This window comes from Macaca thibetana, chromosome 10, assembly GCF_024542745.1.
Source record: "Macaca thibetana thibetana isolate TM-01 chromosome 10, ASM2454274v1, whole genome shotgun sequence".
Classification (NCBI taxonomy): domain Eukaryota; kingdom Metazoa; phylum Chordata; class Mammalia; order Primates; family Cercopithecidae; genus Macaca; species Macaca thibetana.
This window is the reverse complement of record NC_065587.1, coordinates 61,047,182-61,065,710: the sequence shown is the minus strand read 5'-3', so window position 1 is coordinate 61,065,710 and position 18,529 is coordinate 61,047,182. Positions and strand designations below refer to the sequence as shown.

General features: G+C 46.3%; 1 protein-coding gene across 2 annotated transcripts in view; it reads left to right on the top strand.

Annotated features, from left to right (window-relative positions):
• The window catches only part of PPP1R16B (protein phosphatase 1 regulatory subunit 16B), a 121,253-nt gene that overhangs the window by 16,132 nt on the left and 86,592 nt on the right, over window positions 1–18,529 (top strand). For both annotated transcript variants that reach the window (XM_050807115.1, XM_050807114.1), the window contains exon 2: window positions 14,842–15,191. In XM_050807115.1, the coding sequence (XP_050663072.1) occupies window positions 14,942–15,191 (250 nt within the window). In that variant the 5' untranslated portion in view covers window positions 14,842–14,941. The remainder of the gene's footprint in view (window positions 1–14,841; window positions 15,192–18,529) is intronic.

The window sequence follows — 18,529 nt, the reverse complement described above, 5'->3', positions numbered from 1 at the left end:
GTTGAACTACTTGAAGTCTGCCCTGTATGTATCATTCAGTGAGATTTGGGCACTGTTTATACTCAGAATTTCGGGCTACTGTTCTGTGATTCTTGTCTGGGATATTTCTCCTTATTTTCCAGCTGTGGTTACCTGAACTCTGTCTTTAAACTCCTCAAATAGTAAGACAGTGGTTTGGTTTTCTATCCAAGTTTTAGCTAGTAAGTACAGCATTGCCTGGGGGCTTCCCACAAGTAAAAAGCTATAAAAACACGAAAGTTATCTAGTGCCATTTCTTTTTTTTCTTTTTTTTTTTGAGACAGAGTCTCACTCTGTCCCCCAGGCTGGAGTGCAGTGGCGCTATGTTGGCTCACTGCAAGCTCCGCCTCCAGGGTTCACACCATTCTCCGGCCTCAGCCTTCCGAGTAGCTGGGACTACAGGCGCCCACCACCACGCTCAGCTAATGTTTTGTATTTTTAGTAGAGATGGGGTTTCACCATGTTAGCCAGGATGGTCTCGATGTTCTGACCTCGTGATCCGCCTGCCTTGGCCTCCCAAAGTGCTGGGGTTACAGGCGTGAGCCACCGCGCCCGGCCGTGCCATTTCTTTCTTTCAGGTGTTGCCGCCTCTGCAGTTTCTACTTGCTTGTAGTTGAACACATTTAGTGCCTTCCAATCTCTTTTTTTTTTTTTTCTTGTCTAGAATTCGTAATAGTTTTGTGTGGGAAGTTTGGTCCAGAAAGAGCTACTTTGCCCTTACTAGAAGCAGGACCTCTCTGATCAATAGGTTTGTTCATTAAGGGATCCTTAGAGCCACCCTACTTTATTGCCTGCCTCATATAGATGGCAATAAATATTTGTTTATTGGCTAAATAAATAGACTTTAAATTAAAAATGGAAGTGAATTCACAGAGAAAATTGCCAGAAGAAAATCCTGAAACTAGTAGCTACTCATTGTTGGCATCGAGTATGAAACAGGGTGTTCAGGAATTTGCTAAGTAGAAGGATGGGTGTGGTCGTAGAGCTCCAGACATTTTAGTGTAGACCAAAGCAGTTAACAAAGTGAACCTGAGATTTTAACATGAGGAGACAAATTCAATCGTGTTAGCAACACCACTTTTGTGGGATGAAACTATGGCTTATAGAGAAGTTACCATGTTCAAAGGAAATACAACTGGTGAGAGGGAAGCGGAGGTGTGCTTGGAGTTCTGTGTACCCAAGAGGAGGGAATCAAAGTGGAGGAACTTTGGCTGGAGATCAAAGAGGGGAGGAACAGAAGCAATGCTCTAAAGGCAGAATACTACAGCCTGCTTCTCTGCATGGTGACCTGGAAGGTCATAGATCCAGTACTGAGACTTCAAAACCTGCCTATTGGATGGAAACTTCACTTACCAAAATGTAGAGCATCTGGAAACTTTCTGTTTTATTCTACTAGCAGTTTCATCTCTCAGAGAGAAGAGGAGAGAGGCCAGTTGCTGTTATGAATCTGGTTTGGGAGTTACCAGGTGAAGTGAAAGTGAGAAAGTGCTCACTGAGGCTGGGCACGGCGGCTCACGCCTGTAATCCCAGCACTTTGGGAGGCTGAGGCCGGCGGATCACTTGAGGTCAGGAGTTTGAGACCAGCCTGGCCAACATGGTGAAACCCTGTCTCTGCTAAAAATACAAAAATTAGCCGGGTGGGGTGGCACTTGCCTGTAGTCCCAGCCACTCAGGAGGCTGAGGCAGGAGAATCACTTGAACCTGGGAAGTTGAGGTTGCAGTGAGCCGCCGAGATAGTGCCACTGCACTCCAGCCTGGGTGACAGAGACTTTGTCTCAAAAACAACAACAACAACAACAAAAAAAAACCAACAAAACAAATAAAACACACAAAAATGATCACTGAAAAAGGGAGCACCCATAGGGGGTTGAGCCTATCGGGGTTTGGAAGGCAGATTTTATGAAATTTAGGATGAGATGTATTTCCTGCCCAAGCCTCCAAAAGTGATGACAGCTCCAACAGTAAGGGAAGTTATGACTTTAATCAGTTATCCTTACTCTGCATAGATTTCATTTATTTTCCTTCAAGGACTCCTCTTACAGTCATGCCTCTGTGGCTCATCTTTCCTGTCCGACATTTTTTCTTTTATTTTTAAGCAGGGAGGATATTAAAAATACTTAACTAATGGCATAGAGACTGACCAATCAAAACAGATGCCAGACTAATCAAAAGAGATGCCAACCACACACATCTGGAACATCAGCCCTAGTTACAAGTTCCCTAACCTCTCTGAGTCCCAGTTTTCTCCTCTCTGAAATGGGAACAATATCTACATTGCAGAGTTGGTGCAGTGATTCCCAGAAAGGTTACATGCAAAGAAGTTGGCAGGTGGAAGGTAAGATGGACATAGAAGCTGCCATGATTACCTGGCATTCTTTGTTTCTAGGTTCATTTCATGTATCTAGTTTATAGGCTCTGCAATGTTAGCCTTTAATTTCATTAAGCGTATATGTTTTACTCTATACTGACTTCAGCAAGTATTTGTTCTATTACCAATTTGTCTGTCTGGTTTGTTGGCCAAAATGTCCCCATCTCCCTGGTCATAAATACTGTGAGTTTTCTGAAATCTTCTTGCAATTCATGAGAAAGATCTGTTAAAACACTTATGGTTCCTTTAGAGATTTTCCCAGTTCCTTCTTCTCCTTCTGCTTTTTATGGGTGTAGGCTTTGGAGTTAGGTAGACGTTGGTTCGAATGTCACTTCCATCCTGCACTTAATTGGAATCTGCTCTCTGTGTTGCCCTCTGTCTTCCTCTTCTCATTCTTTTGTCCTCCAAGGTAGGACTTTTTCCTTCAAGTTCAATTCCATGCTTTTAATCGTCCCTGTTTCCTTGGAATTATTCTCTGAACTTCAGTGAACAAACTATATGAAAAGTTTTAAAAATTTCCCATCTCAGGCTGGGTACGGAGGCTCACGCCTATAATCCCAGCGTTTTGAGAGGCAAAGATGGATGGAATCAGTGGAAGTCAGGAGTTCAAGACCAGCCTGGCCAACATGGTGAAACCCTGTCTTTGCTACAAATACAAAAATTAGCTGGGCATGGTGGTGCATGCCTGTAATCTCAACTACTCAGGAGGCCGAAGCAGGAGAATTACTTGAACCCAGGAGGCAGAGGTTGCAGTGAGTTGAGATCATACCAACACACTCCAGCCTGGGCAACAGTTAGACTCTGCATCCAAAACAAAAAGAAAAAAAAAATCTATCCCAACTACTTCCTAATTGGCTAAGAACATCCCTAGCTAAAGGGGAGGAGATAGCTTGTTAGGGATATTTGAGGTTTCTGAAATGGGGAGAGTGGTCTTATTAGGCAGCAAACTATGTTCCCCTTCCTCTCTCATGCTGGTAATGATGTAGAGCCCGAGATGCTTGGAATGGACAAGACAGTGATCCCCAGATCTGGATGAGGAAGGGTGTCAGCTGGCAACAGTGCCTTGGTCCTTCTCCATTCCTGAATGGACCCTATTCAATTACCAACAGCATGCCATCTCCCCACATTCCAGGGCCAGGCTTGGGAGGGGGAAGTAGGAACTAGAAAAAACTGTAAAAGAGCTGCAAGTTATTTAGAAGATCTTCCTGGTAAAATGCAACGAGATGTCAGAAAATCCATGGTATTAGTGATCAGGGAGATAAGGGGACATTTTGGTTAACAAAGCAGACAGACCAATTTGCAATAGAACAAATACTTGCTAACATCCATATGGAGCAAAACAGGGGCTGCCCTCGTCTGCTTGAGTTCCTAGAGTCTGGATCTAGTCACCTTAACAGGTGGAGTACAGTTCTTCCTTTGCCCCCCAGGGTGGGTTACTGGAAAAATTCCGACATGAACCTGAGATTTTCTTGATGCTTATCTACTGATGCCACGGTGAGTTTTTGCTGTTGTTTGGATGATATCCTGGGATTTGAGGGGCCTTTCCACTCATATCTGATAACTTTCTAGATCCTCGGCTTCCCAAAGTGCTAGGATTACAGGCATAAAACACCATGCCCAGCCAAGGATTTTAATCAGTGGATACAAAGGCAACTATTGGATGCCAGGCTCTGAGGCAGCATGATGTAGAACAGAATTGCATACTCAGTATGCAGGCAGCTGCTTCCCATCTCTTCAGCCATGGCAGGCTTTGCTAATTAATCACAACACACATTCTTCCCGTTATCACACATGGCTTCGTAATCCCTCTCCTCACAGTGCACCAAGTAGCCACCACCAACCTAAGTGGTGGCACAACAGAGGAAAGTTTTGTCATGAGTGTCATGCTGGGAGAGAAAGGCAGGGATTAGAGGCCACCCCCAGCCTACCCGATGTGAAGGGCCATCCCCTGTTTAATACCTGTGTAACCCAGGAGTGTGTTCCGTAGCCACAGGTGGTCTCCTTTGGAAAATGATCCCTCCAGCTGCAAAGGGAGTTTTTATCTCCCTGTGAAGGGAGGGGGTGGACCACACTCCCTCAAGCCTGGAGAAACTGTTTGTAATTTAACTCCCGTTTCCCCAAGCTTAGCTATTACATAAGCTTCTTTAGAAGACAGGCTGTTTGGTTTAGCACCGTGACTGTGACTGACTAATGTGTTTGTAGACATCATGTCAGCTTTGTGAGTGCCCCTGTCCTTGGCACCCTTGTTCCTGTCCCCTATGGCCTTCTCAACACTGCTGTACTTACCCACAAGTGTGTGGGCTTCCCTGGGTTGAAGATCTTGCGGGGAAGCTCAGCATGGAAGATGGGTGTGTTCATGGGTTTTCCTTTACCTGTTTGAGCTGTGGCCTCCTTTGAAGTTTTCTTGGGGCTGAGCCTGAGAGAGCGGCTTCACCCTGACAGGCAGAACCAATCCAAATCATCAATCAGTATCTGCTTAAAATGGGCCTTGCAAGTTGTGTAGCCTGGTGGTTACCAAATGCTGGGTGCAGATACGCATGATAGACTGCTTAGTCCCAATACGATGCCGTCCCCTGCAGGCCAGGATTGGGGCTCACGGGCCTTCACGGGGCCAGTCCCATCTACCACCCAACATAGACCTCTAAAGGCCATGGAGTTCCTGGCAGTGGGGACTCCAGCATCATGCAGTGGCTGGACTTTGTTGAATTATCACTGTTAGACAGTTTATCCTCATGCCAGGCTGATCCTAGTTGTTCTTTTAAAAACTTATTCATGTATTTATTTTTTAAATGATTTATTTTTATTTTTTATTTTCAGAGACAGGATCTTGTTCTGTCACCCAGGCTAGAGTGGGGTGGTGTCATCATAGCTCAGTGCAGCCTCCAACCCCTAAGCTCAAGTGATCCTCCCACCTCAGCCTCCCAAGTAGCTGGGACTAGAGGCACACGCCACCACACCTGGCTAATTTTAATTGTTTTTTTTGTAGAGATGGGGTCTTGCTATGTTGCCCAGGCTGCAGATTCCACTTCTTCATATTACCATGCCTGAGCCTCACTGTGCCCTCCAGAGGCCTGGAACAAAGCTGATCCTTTCTTGTTGCCTTTTGTTAACACCTGGTCCTCTGCTCCCAATATGGCCCAGCCAGTTCAGACACAGGTCAGCAGGTCTGTTATTGTTCCACTGCTGGACATGATGACCTGATTCTTTTCCTGGGACAGCTCAAGATACATGAGTTGTTTCATCTTTGTTCTTGTTGAATGTGTGGTTTTTGAATCCTGCCTCCTCTACCTTCAGCCTCCCCAATACACACAAAGTCCTGCCAAATGGGGTTATATAGTCAATGGGCTTCAGGGGACAGTGACAAGTCAGAGATCTGAATGAAGGAGCACAGCTGGGAGAATTGGAGTTACAGAGCAGGCCTGTGGGGATCTGAGTTTCACAACCAATTTAAAACCAGGAGATCTGTCTATGATGACAAGGCCCAAAGTCTAGAAGGTTCATCCTAGCAGGAGCAGGACAATCAGTCCACAAAAATCCCATGGGAATGAGATTAGGGGAGACAACAGTGATTTCTAATTCAGGTATTTGGAGCACCAAGGGCCCCAGAAGTCTCTTTGCTCATGAGTTAAAGCATCTTTATGCTTGAAAAAAAAAAATGCTATTATTCAAAGAAGTGTGTTGTGGGAGGGCGGGGGTGTACATCCTTTAGGAGAAAAAGTAGGTCCCGAGTGAGATCCCAGGAGTAGGAAAGCCAGCACTGTTTGTTTTGTTTTCTTCTTTCCCTCGTGCTCAATGGTACAGGAAACATAAGGAGAAAAGGACCCATCGCCTTCCTCCAGGCTGCTGCCAATATTGTGTGGAGAAGAATAGCTGAAGAACATGAAAACAAATCTTCACATTTCCTTTTAACAGTGTGAACTTTGAAACACTTTCTGACTCATATTTTAAAATCTCTTAAATTTGAATTCACCTTCCTTCGTGTTGTTTTTCTCGAGGTACTAGGCTCGAGTTCAAAGATGTGTCAACCGACTGCTCTCCCAGAATTAAGAAGGAACAAAGCCTGGGCCCCCTTCTCCTAGCCGAGTGGGCAGCGCTTCTCTGAGAACCTGGCTTTGACCTTCCTACCCTTCCTCAAAGCTGGGCCTCACCTCGGGCCTGAAGGGCCAAGAAATAACCATTGTAGGGGTAAGAGAAGGTATTTGGTAATATGCCTCAGCGAGAGGCCATTCATTTTGCTACAAGCAACAGTTGCCTCTGGGGTCCCTATTTCTGCACCCCTAAAAACATCGTTGCTGTCTCTTAAGGTGCTTTTGGCTACAGGTAGCAGCATCCAATTCAACCGGCTCAAATAATAAAGGGGCTTTTGTTGGCTTGGATAACTGAAGTCCTGCGACCCCTTAGTTAAAGGACCCTGTTCCCCTCTGGTGACTGCCAAGCACTGGCTTCATCCAAAAGCCAGCTTCCTGCAGGGATGGTGGCAAGATGGCCTCCAGGAGCAACCCGGTGTTATGCTGCCAGTTCACAGCTTGTGAGAAGAGAGAGCTTCTGATTGGGCCAACTCAGGACACGTGCCTAGCCCCAACCAATCACTGCAGCGGGGCTCAGGTGGCTGCTGACATTCTCTGGCCCATCAGGACCCAGCACTGACTAATAATGTGGGAATATACAGATCACCACCAAACCAGTGCCTCTGTAGTTTTCCCAGAGGTGTATTTAGTCCCCCAAACAACTCTTGTAATAGTCGTCTTTCTTTTTTGAGGGTGTGGAGTGTGAGGAGTTCTGTAGTACATCCTGCCCACTTCCCTGCCATACTTTGGGTGGTGCTATTATTCAAAGAAGTGTATTGTGGGAGGGCTGAGGTGTACCCTGCCATACTTTCTTGCCCTTCCCTTAAAGGGTCAGCTCTCTGGAGCTGAGTCTCTGCTTCCCCAGATATGCACTGACTCTGTCTCTCCCTTTCGGGTCAACACGAGGAATGAAGTTCAGACTTTGTCAGACAACAGGGGCTGAGTTAAGGCTCTGGGGTAAGAGGTGAACACACCTCAGCGGCCTGTTTCTGCTTCCCCAAGGGTCAAGTGCCTTGGCCTCAGACTTCCTGCTGGTCACAATCAAACTATTTTTGTTCATCCACCCAGATGTTAGAAAAATTAAGTACCCTGCCCTATTTCCCCTTGCTTCTGATTTCTCTTCTCATATCACACCTACTTCCTGGATGACCTCACCCGACCTGGCCTCCACAGATCCCTCCCACAGATGTCTTGCCAGTCCTGGACACTCTGTTGACTTGTGGGCCCATGTGTCCCGTTCTCTGTAGGATGGTCCGTCTAGATTTTCCAATGCTGGACTTGCTATATCTTCATGGAGCTGGTTTTCCTCCAAATGAGGTCTTCCTTGGGGATCCCCTTTAAGTGTTGATGGTAACCCTTGCTCTCCCAGATCCTGGCAGTTTGGGCTGTGTTCCCATCACCCTCTGGGGCTTTCTCTGGAAGCGTGGATCGGTGAGCCCAGGTCTCACAAGGAGGCCAGTCTGCAGCCCATTGGAGCCATGGCTGCCGTGGGCTGCCTCAGCACCCAGGCCAGTGCCCTGTCTTGGGGCTGCCCCGCTGCTGTGTTTGCAGCACCATGGCAGTTCTTTAATTAGACCAAGCAGGGTTTTCTCAGACGGGGGTGGGAGGAGATGTGTGGGTCTATTGGGGGAAAGTAGGTCACCTGAAAACCAGTAATCAAGAGGGAGCTGTCCTCGAGCCCCAGCTCCAAGGAACCCAGAGGGGCGAGGTGGGAGGGGCTGGCGGGGAGGGCCAAGTCAGAGAAAATGTGCCTCTGGCCCCTTTTACTGGCCCCTGGGAGACATTGTTCTCACCTTTCTCCAGGGGGCTGGGCAACTGCCCTTAATTCTTTTGCTGGGAGTAGGGAGGACACTGCAGTGGTGCCTTCTGTCTGCCTGGGGCCTGCCACCCTGGGGCCCATGGAGGGAGCACTGTGCTGTGAGTCAGGCCCCAAGTTTAGTTACTGCTCAGCCTCTGTATCCTTGGAGCACGTCACCCACTCCTGTGTGTCTGTGCCATCCATCCACTGCACAGGGACTGTGTCTGCCTTCACCCTGCTGCCTCTCTAGCCCTGAGCACAGACCTGGCATGTGGTAGGTGCCCCCTAAATATATGTCAAACAAAATAATGAGTTTATATGAGTGTTTCTCTTGTAAGATTATTGCCATGAGGATAAGTGGCAAGACCTGGCATGTGGTAGGTGCCCCCTAAATATATGTCAAACAAAATAACGAGTTTATATGAGTGTTTCTCTTGTAAGATTATTGCCATGAGGATAAGTGGCAAGACGGGTTTCCCAAATGTCAGTCACTTATAAGTTTTGCCAACACTAAATGCCATTGTCATTAAATTTTTCTTTACTATCAACTTGATATTTCTAACTGAAATCGATTTGTTTAAAAAGGAAATTTTATATCACAACCATAAATAAACAGTAATTGTGAAAACAAATCCACAGGAAACAAAACAATGCTATTATATTCTATCCTAGATACAGTGGCTTGCCCAGGCCAGGAGCCTGAGGCCTGCTTTCTCTTTGTTTACAAGGAGGATTGGCATGGTTATAAAGATGTTAAGGATCTATTAGCATCGGACTGACACTTTTCTCTGGAGAAAGTCTGAAAGATTAAAAGAGAAGTGAAAAGTGTATATACCCTGCTGTCTGTGTGGGTCCATGTTACATCAAGACTTGTTCCTGTACTTTTGAAAATTTCCTTGGAGTGGATTCTCCTTCCACACTTAGGGAAGCACTTGACTGAGATGATGGCTGGGGAGTTCTTTGAAAGGGATAAAGTGCTTTAACAGCATAAGTGATTGGTGCCATTACTCTTATTGTTACTTTTAGCATGTTTTTGGTACCTCCCACTCAGTGGTGATCAGTCATAATAATGAAGAAGTGAGTAACTATGTACAGGATCTGAGGGCTGAAAGACATCTCACCAAATACTTAGGCCAGTCTGACACGGGTGGAAATTTTATCCTCCAGTGAGTGATGAGGAACTTGCCACCTCCTGAGACAGCCGTTGACCACAAGTACCTTTGTCAAATTGCTTGTTGGACAGCTCTGGAGGCTGGTGTCTGTTCTTGGGGTGCACACAACTGCTTCCTTGTATTTCCTTGTTCCTCCAAATGAGGTCTTCCTTGGGGATCCCCTTTAAGTGTTGATGATAGCCATTGCTCTCCCAGGTCCTGGCAGTTGGGTTGTGTTCCTACTACCCTCTGGGGCTTTCTCTGGAAGTGTGGACAGGTGAGCCCAGGTCTCACGAGGAGGCCAGGCTGCAGCCCATTGGAACCTGGCTGCCGTGGGCTGCTGCAGCACCCAGGCCAGTGCCCTGTCTTGGGGCTGCCCAGCTGCTGTGTTCATCCTGCTCTGTGTTGGGGAAACTCACAGGCTCTCCTTCCTTTCTTATGCAGATTGGAGCTCTGGTTATTTGGAAACTGCTGTCTCATTCTGCCTAAGACAGAGCTTGCAAATTCAAATGACATTGGAGCTGGCAAATGATGTCAGTCAGTGAGGGCAGTCAGGCAAGAGTAATGGGGAGCATTGGGGACTATGGTAATGGAGAGGGTATGTGCCCTATCTAAAGGGGACAGCCCGACTCTACACCAGTTGATGGTGATGCCGTCTGAGTCCACTGTGGCCACATACCAAGATGTTCTAAGAAAAGCCGAACCTCCGATGTTGGATATAAAATCTCCAAGTTGTAAATGTTAGCAATGAATTAAAATATTGTAAAACATGGTGCGGACTTCGACCAAACAAAACAACAAACATGATGTGGATCGCAGGGGGACTTTCTGGTTAGGCCTGGCCCACAGTCACAAGTGGCTCATCGCTGCCAACAAGACTTCTCTGCTCCTTTTGGGCTGGGCAGCCACGTCCTCTTTGGGCCATGTTTGTGCGTGTTGGTTTCCAGAGTTCCCTCCATTGTGGTCAGCCACTCTGTACACCTTTGAACGCTGCCTGACTCCCTCTCAGCTCATGTCTGCTCCTTTCAACTGGTGAAATCCTGCTTCTGCACTGAGATTCAGATCCATTGTCCTGTATTCTGGAGAGCCTTCCTTGAGAACCCCGGGTGGACTGGCTCTTCCATTATCTAGCTGTGGTATGTTGGGTAAATGACTTAATCCCTCTGTGCCTCAGTTTCCGTATCTGGAAAATGGGCATGATAGTACCTAGTACTGCTATTTTATTAGGTTACTGGGATAATTAAATGGATTTATAAGATAAATTGACAGAGAGAAGGCAGAGCTGGTCCACATCCATCTCTGAATCAGGGCTCGTCACAGAACAGGACTTCATTAAATGTTTGCTCACTTGAGGAAGTGGAGTGAAACAAACTTGTGGTCTGCTACTTCCCAGAGAGGTCTGACTATAATAATTATATTGGATAGTTGTGAATTGAACTATTTTGAACTCCTTACTTCTTAAAAAGCAACCAAAACATCTATCTAAGTGGCTAAAATAGAAAGCAGTGACAATCCCAAATGCTGGCGGGGAGCTGGATCACTCACACATTGTTGGAGGGCACAAAACCAGCACAGCCATTCTGGAGAACAGTTGGGCAGTTTTCTTTTAAAAGTAAACATGCGGACAGGCATGGTGGCTCACGCCTGTAATCCCAGCACTTTGGGAGGCTGAGGCGGGTGGATCACGAGGTCAGGAGATCGAGACCATCCTGGCTAACACAGTGAAACCCCATCTCTACTAAAAATACAAAAAATTAGCCGGGCGCGGTGGCAGGCACCTGTAGTCCCAGCTACTTGGGAGGCTGAGGCAGAAGAATGGCTTGAACCCGGGAGGCGGAGCTTGCAGTTAGCCGAGATCGCACCACTACACTCCAGCCTGGGCGACAGAGCAAAACTCTGTCTCAAAAAAAAAAAAAAAAAAAAAAAAAAAAGGCAAACATGCGCCAGGCGCGGTGGCTCATGCCTGTAATCCCTATAATCCCAGCACTTTGGGAGGTCGAGATGGGCAGATCACCTGAGGTCAGGAGTTTGAGACCGGCCTGGCCAACATGGTGAAACCCTGTCTCTACAAAAATAAAAAAATTAGCTGGGCATGATGGTGGGTGCCTGTAATCTCAGCTACTTGGGAGACTGAAGCAGGAGAATCGCTTGAACCTGGGAGGCAGAGGTTGCAGTGAACCGAGATCGCACCTTTGTACTCCAGCCTGGGCGACAGAGTGAGATTTAAAAAAAAAAAAATGTAAACATGCAATTACCATATGCCTTATCACTTGTACTCTTGGGTATTTGCTCCTGAGAAACAAAAACTTATGTTTACACAATCTATAGATGAATGGAACAGCCTTAAACTGGAAACAATGCAGATGTTCCTCAATAGGCAAATGGTTAAACAAATTGAGGCCATCCATAAAATGGAATACTACCCAGCAACTAGAAGAAATGCACTATTGATGCATGCAACAATGTGGATGAATCTCAAAGGAATGATGCTGGGTGAAAAAAACCAATCCTCAAAGGTTACCTGCTATCTGATTCTATTTATATAACATCTTTTGAAATGACAGAATTCTACAGATGGGGAACAGATTAGTAATTGCCAAGGCAGGGACAGGAGTGGGTTGGAGGGGGAGCTTAGAGAAGGAGATAGGTGTGGTTATGAACTGAGGTGGTAGATACATTGATACAGTTGCATAAAACAAAACACATCCAAATAAGTACATGTAAAACTAGGGAAATCGGCATAAGATTGGTGGGTTGTATCACTGTCAGGTTTCTGGCTGTGATATGGTATAGTAGTTTTCAAGATGCTACCACTGGGATAAACTGGGTGAAGTGTACACAGGATCTCTCTGTACTATTTGTTACAGCTCCCTGTGAATCTACGATGATCTAAAATAAAAACTTTAATTAGTTGAAAGTGCATTGCAAGTATATTCAAAACAGAAATCAAAACAAAACAAACAAAAGGCAACCAAAGCCAGCTAGCTTGTCTCCCATTGAGACTTGCCACTGGCTTATGTATGCTGAGGTCACACCCACTCAGACCCTGGGACTTTTGCCCTTTGGGCATTGCCAAGCCAACCCCTTCCACATTTTGCCTGTTCACTCTCTGGTCTCCGAGCTGGGAGAGGCGTGAAGAACGATCTGGATCTGACCCAACCTAGCACCTGAGGATTTAGGCTGAACCCTGCTCTTCACCTTCCGTAGAAAGGGCTTTTGGAGGGGCAGGTGATGCGGACGACCCAGGAGATTAACAACACTTCTTGAAACCAACCAGGGGCTAACCCAATACTCATGCGACAGTGGGCCACATCACACAGATGTAGACTCCTGCCATTCTTTCCTGTTACCCAACAACCCAAAACCAGCCTTGCCTGCTGGTTCACAGATGTGCTGCATTAACTTCTCCCTACCATTCCTCCTCCAAGCTTGTGTCTCATTGCTTAGGTGTCTTAACGTTTTGAGCCAGCTCTTTTAAAAAAATTATTTTTATTTTTTGTAGAGATAAGGGTCTCGCTATGTTCCCCAGGCTGGTCTGGAACTCCTGGCCTCAAGCTTTCCTCCCACCCTGGACTCCCAAAATGTTGAGATTGCAGGCATTGAGCCACTGCATCCAGCCCCAGCTCTTTTTATTCCTTGCACCTGTAACTTCTGGGAGGTGGATAGGACACTTCGCAGGTGGAGGAACAGGCTTAGAGAGGATCAAGTGATTGTCCTAAGACCCTTTCCGTCTGTGTCTGAAAGTTCATAGAGTCTGTGCGGAAGACCAGCTGGCTTTACACTCTGAAATTTTGTTGACCTGATGTTGTCTGAGACTCATGAGAGCAAGAGATATAATTTTTTTTAAAAGGTCATTCAAAGAGAAACTTTAAGATTTTCTATGTCTCAGTAGTTCCGCATTTTTCAAACTTTTTGGTCTTAGGATTTCTTTAGTTCCTTAAATTGAGCACCCCAAAGAGCTTTTGTTTATGTGGATTATATCTGTCAATATTTATCATAATATAAATGAATATTGAGAAATTTTTAAAATTAGTAATAATTCCTTTAAAATAAACCATAAACCCAAGATATATTATAACAATATAATAATCTATAATATATTTTTATTAGACTGTTATGAAAGCATAATATATAACATTTTGATGAAAAATAGCTATTTTTCAAAACAAAAAAATTTAGTGAGAAAAGTGATGTTTAAAAATTTTGCAAAATTCTTTATGTTGAGCTTAGCAGCTGGATTCTTGTATCTACTTCTGCATTTAGTCTGTTGCAATGTCACTTTTCATATAGCTTTGGGAACCACTGTACACTCATGAGAAAATGAGTGGAAAAGGTTAGTAATATCTTTGTATAGTTATGAAAATAGTTTTGACCTATGGACTTCTTGAAATGGTTTCAGGGATTCCCTATGGGGTTCCCAGACCACACTTTGAGAAGCACTGCAATAGCATATTATTTCTTCTGGTCTGTTTCTAGTCCTGTCCATCCCATCTCCAGAACAACTTGCATCTCATAGTGATCAGAACAAAAGAGGCTTGAACAGAAGTATCAGATATTCATAATTCTGAGGCCTTGGATGTTTGTATAGTCTCCAGATTTTGGGGGGTCTGCAGCCCCCATCATGTCCTGACCCTCCCTGCACCCCTTCTGGTTCTAGCACCCAGATACCCAGATCCTTAAAGTAGGGTGACTCTTGGCCGGGCACAGTGGCTCACGCCTGTAATCCCAGCACTTTGGGAGGCCAAGGCGGGAGGATTACAAGGTCAGGAGATCAAGACCATCCTGGTTAACATGGTGAAACACCGTCTCTACTAAAAATATAAAAAAATTAGCTGGGCGTGGTGGTGGGCACCTGTAGTCCCAGCTACTCGGGAGGCTGAGGCAGAAGAATGGCGTGAATCCTGGAGGTGGAGCTTGCAGTGAGCCAATATAGCGCCACTGCACTCCAGCCTGGGGGACAGAGAGAGACTGCGTCTTAAAAAAAAAAAAAAAAAAAAAAAGGTAGAGTGACTCTATACAAGAAAACTAAAAGGGCATGGTTCCTGTTAAATGGCTGTGGCTAGAGAGGCAGACAACTAAGCTATCCAATAGAGCTTTCTGCAGTGATGGAAATATTCTCTATCTGCATTGTCCAATATGAAGCATGTGGCGATTGTGCACTTGAAATGTGGATAGTGCAACCAAGGAATTAAATTATTTTACTTCATTCTAACTAATTTAAATGTAAATAGTCACAGGTGGCTACTGGCTGCTGCATTAGACAGCACAGCCAGACTTTGCTGATACTTACAGAGCCACTGTAAGGATTTGCACTTTTCTCAAGGAGCAATGGAAGGAAAACCTCAAAAGCGTTTTGAACACGGGGCATTGGGGTGACAATCAGATCTGAGTTGTGGAGTCTGACACATGTGTTCATCTGTGTCTCCCTCCCTGCCACAGGCCCCACCATGAGGCCCCAGCCCCACCAGAGGCCCCGCGCTGCCCTGGCCCCCGGTGCACTGTGCTAGCCCCCAGCCAGGGCGTGGGGAGGGCAGTGGCCATGGCCAGCCACGTGGACCTGCTGACGGAGCTGCAGCTGCTGGAGAAGGTGCCCACGCTGGAGCGGCTGCGGGCCGCCCAGAAGCGCCGGGCCCAGCAGCTGAAGAAGTGGGCACAGTACGAGCAGGACTTGCAGCACCGCAAGCGAAAGCATGAGCGGAAGCGCAGCACTGGCAGCCGCCGCAAGAAAGTGTCATTCGAGGCCAGCGTGGCCCTGCTGGAGGCCTCGCTGAGGAACGACGCCGAGGAAGGTAGGCCCCTCTGTGCCTTGGCGGCCATGCAGCTGCCTTGGCCTCTGCTCAGGGTTTGGAATCCAGGTTCTGTGCAGTAGACGTGTGGGCAAGGCAGGTCTGCAGACCCTCTTCCAAGTTCCAGCAGCCCCATTCCTCTTAGGAAGTGGACGTTCCTAGGAAAATCTTCGAATTTATCATAGACTTTTTTTTTTTCTCTCTAAGACAGGGTCTCGCTCTGCCTCCCAGGCTGGAGGAGTACAGTGGTGCAATCTCAGCTCACTACAACCTCTGCCACCCAGGCTCAAGTGATCCTTCCACCTCAGCTTCCCTAGTAGCTGGGATCACAGGTGTACTGCCACCATACCCAGCTAATTTAAAAAAAAATTTTTTTTGTAGAGATAGGGGTCTCATTTTGTTGCCCCGGCTGGTCTCGAATTCCTAAGCTCAAGTGATCTGCCCACATTGGTCTCCCAAAGTGCCGGGATTACAGGCATGAGCCACAGCGCCAGACCTAGACTTTTTGTTTAAACATCTTCATTCATTTTTATTTATTTATTTATTTATTTGTTTATTTATTTATACATAGGGTCTTACTATGTTGCCCAGGCTGGTCTCAAACTCCCAGCTTAAAGGGATCCTCGTGCCTCAGCCTCCCAAGCAGCTAGGAGTATAGGCAAGCCACTTTGCCCAGCTTTATTTTTTTGGGAACAAGGATTCCAGCCTTTGGCTAAGGAATACCATAATAACTTTCTTTCTCTCCCACAAATATTTGCAGATAACCACAAATATTTACAGACAACTTCTTTTGCATTACTTTCCTAGATATAGTGGTGAACAAGTTGGATCTGGTTTCTCCCCACCAAGAGCTCAATACTCATGGGATCTTGCATTTCGTAAAGCTCTCCTCTGTGCCAGACCCCATGCCTGGCACCCTCTGAATGCTGTTCCGTGTATTCAGTGTATGTAGCCTTTGCTGCAGTCATAAATGGTGTAGAGGGATGGACTCGGAAGTGAGACTACCTGAATCTGAAACTGGCTTTGTCAGTTCCCTGCATGAGCTTAACACGTAGACAAGTCTCTTCTGCTCTCTGTATTTCGTTTACACCTCTGTAAAATGGGGCTAATAAGAAAATCCACTTTAAGGGCTTGCTGTGAACATTAAGTTAGAAAATGCCTGTGAAGTTCCTAAACATGGTCCCTTATGCTGAGGAAGTGATTATTAATGTTTTATTTTATTATATTCATATATTTTATTTACATTAACAGAGGATGTCCATAAAGTCTGAAAACAGATATAGACAATGCTGTCTAGGACATTTTCACTCTGTAAAGTGAATGAGTAAATAAATATAAACAAACATGTATACACATTCGTATAATTTATGTTCCCAGGTTTTTTTCTTTTTCTTTTTCTTTTTCTTTTTTTTATTTTTTTGAGATGGAGTCTCGCTTGTTGCCCAGTCTGGGCAGAGTGCAGCAGTATGATCTCGGCTCACTGCAACCTCTGCCTCCCAGGTTCCAGCAATTCTTCTGCCTTAGCCTCCTGAGTAGCTGGGATTGCAGGCGTACACCTCCATGCCCTGGCTATTTTTTAAAACTTTTAGTAGAGATGGGATTTCACCATGTTGGCCAACCTGGTCTCGAACTCTTGACCTCAGGTGATCCACCTGCCTTGGCCTTCCAAAGTGCTGGGGATTACAGGCACGAGTCACTGGTCCCAGCCTGTGTTTCCAGGTTTTATGGATACCTTGTACTTGTCATATTTAACTTAATTATATTATTTTTGTGTCTCATGAGCTAGATATCATGATCTGTACCATGTACAGTACTTTAAGAGCCATGTATGATAACACCCATTTTACAGATGGGGGAACTGAAACTCGTAGAGGTTCAGAACCTTGACCAAGGTGGCAGAGTGGTATCAGAACCACTGGCATCCGACTCTTGTCACTGCCCTCATAGCCTTATAGGTTTGCTTCCTGTTGTAGGAATAAATGGAGGATCCACGATTTAACCACAGCCCCCTTCCCTGGGCTTGTTTGGAGGCGGTCTCGCCTGCTCATTGTGACCCAAGGTCTGTGCACCTCCCTGTTCCCCTGGGCACCTCTGGCCCATCCCTGTATAATAAACCTTCCTGGCTGTCCCTGGAGAGGCCTGGCCATGCTTCCTGGGTCCCTGCACACACCTTCCAGTCAATGAAAGAACAGAGAGGTGGTGGCATTTCTGGCCTAAGAGGTGCTAGGTTTTAGTCACCTTGCTCTTCAGGTTCTAGAACCTCTGAGAAGTGTAATTCCACTTCCACCTGGCTGCAGAGGGCTCTAGGAAACGAGCCAAGAGGCATCCCTGGAACTACTCTGCTGCAAGCTGCTCCACTGAGAGCCCGGGGTGAGCAGCCCTGGTGAGAAGAGAGGTGGAATCTCGGGCTTGGGGACATGGCCCTGAGGCTCCTTCCCACGTGCAGTTTGCTGAGTGATGCGGCAGCCCCATCCCCACGCAGTGGGTGGCTTGTCATGATGTCTAATTTTTGTTGGGGGCGGAAGTTCATCAGCTCTTCTCACCCCTCGTTATTGACTGACTTCTTGCCTGACAAAGCCCCATTGCCCCTCCCTGAGGGGCTCTGTGAACAGGCTTCAGGCTTCAGACCATTCTCCCAGCCCCCTGCCGAGCCCCTACCCCTTGCTGATGTCTTGTTTCCCGGTTAGAAGGAGCACTGGGTTGGGAGTGAAGGGGTCAGTGCCCCGCAGCCCTGCCTGTGACTTTGAGCAGCTTGTTTCATCTCTGTGGGTCCAGTTTTTTTTGTTTTGTTTTGTTTTGTTTTTGAGACCAAGTCTCGCTCTGTCACCCAGGCTGGAGTGCAGTGGTGCAATCTTGGCTCACGGCAACCTCTGCCTCCCGAGTTCAAGCGATTCTCCTGCCTCAGCCTCTTGAGTAGCTGAGACTACAGGCACGCGCCACCACACCCAGCTAATTATTGTATTTTTAGTAGAGTTGGGGTTTTGCCGTGTTGGCAAGGCTGGTCTCAAACTCCTGACCTCAAAGTGATCCGCCCACCTCGGCCTCCCAAAGTGCTGGGATTACAGGCATGAGCCACTGCGTTCAGTTTTTTAATCTGTGAGATCAGGTTTTGAAGCTTGCCCTCAAGAGGGTACAGCAAGACTTAGACAAGGTCCTGGATGTGACAGTTCTTTGAAAATTTACCCTGAGACCTGTACCAGCATAGTGATAATGCACTTTATTTTGTTTTGTTTTTCACAGACTTTAATGTTTTTCAGAACCTAAACATGCACAAATACATTCTTCTTGTAAAAAACAATCAACATAGAAGTGTACAAAGTAAAAAGTCCTTTCTGTCTCTC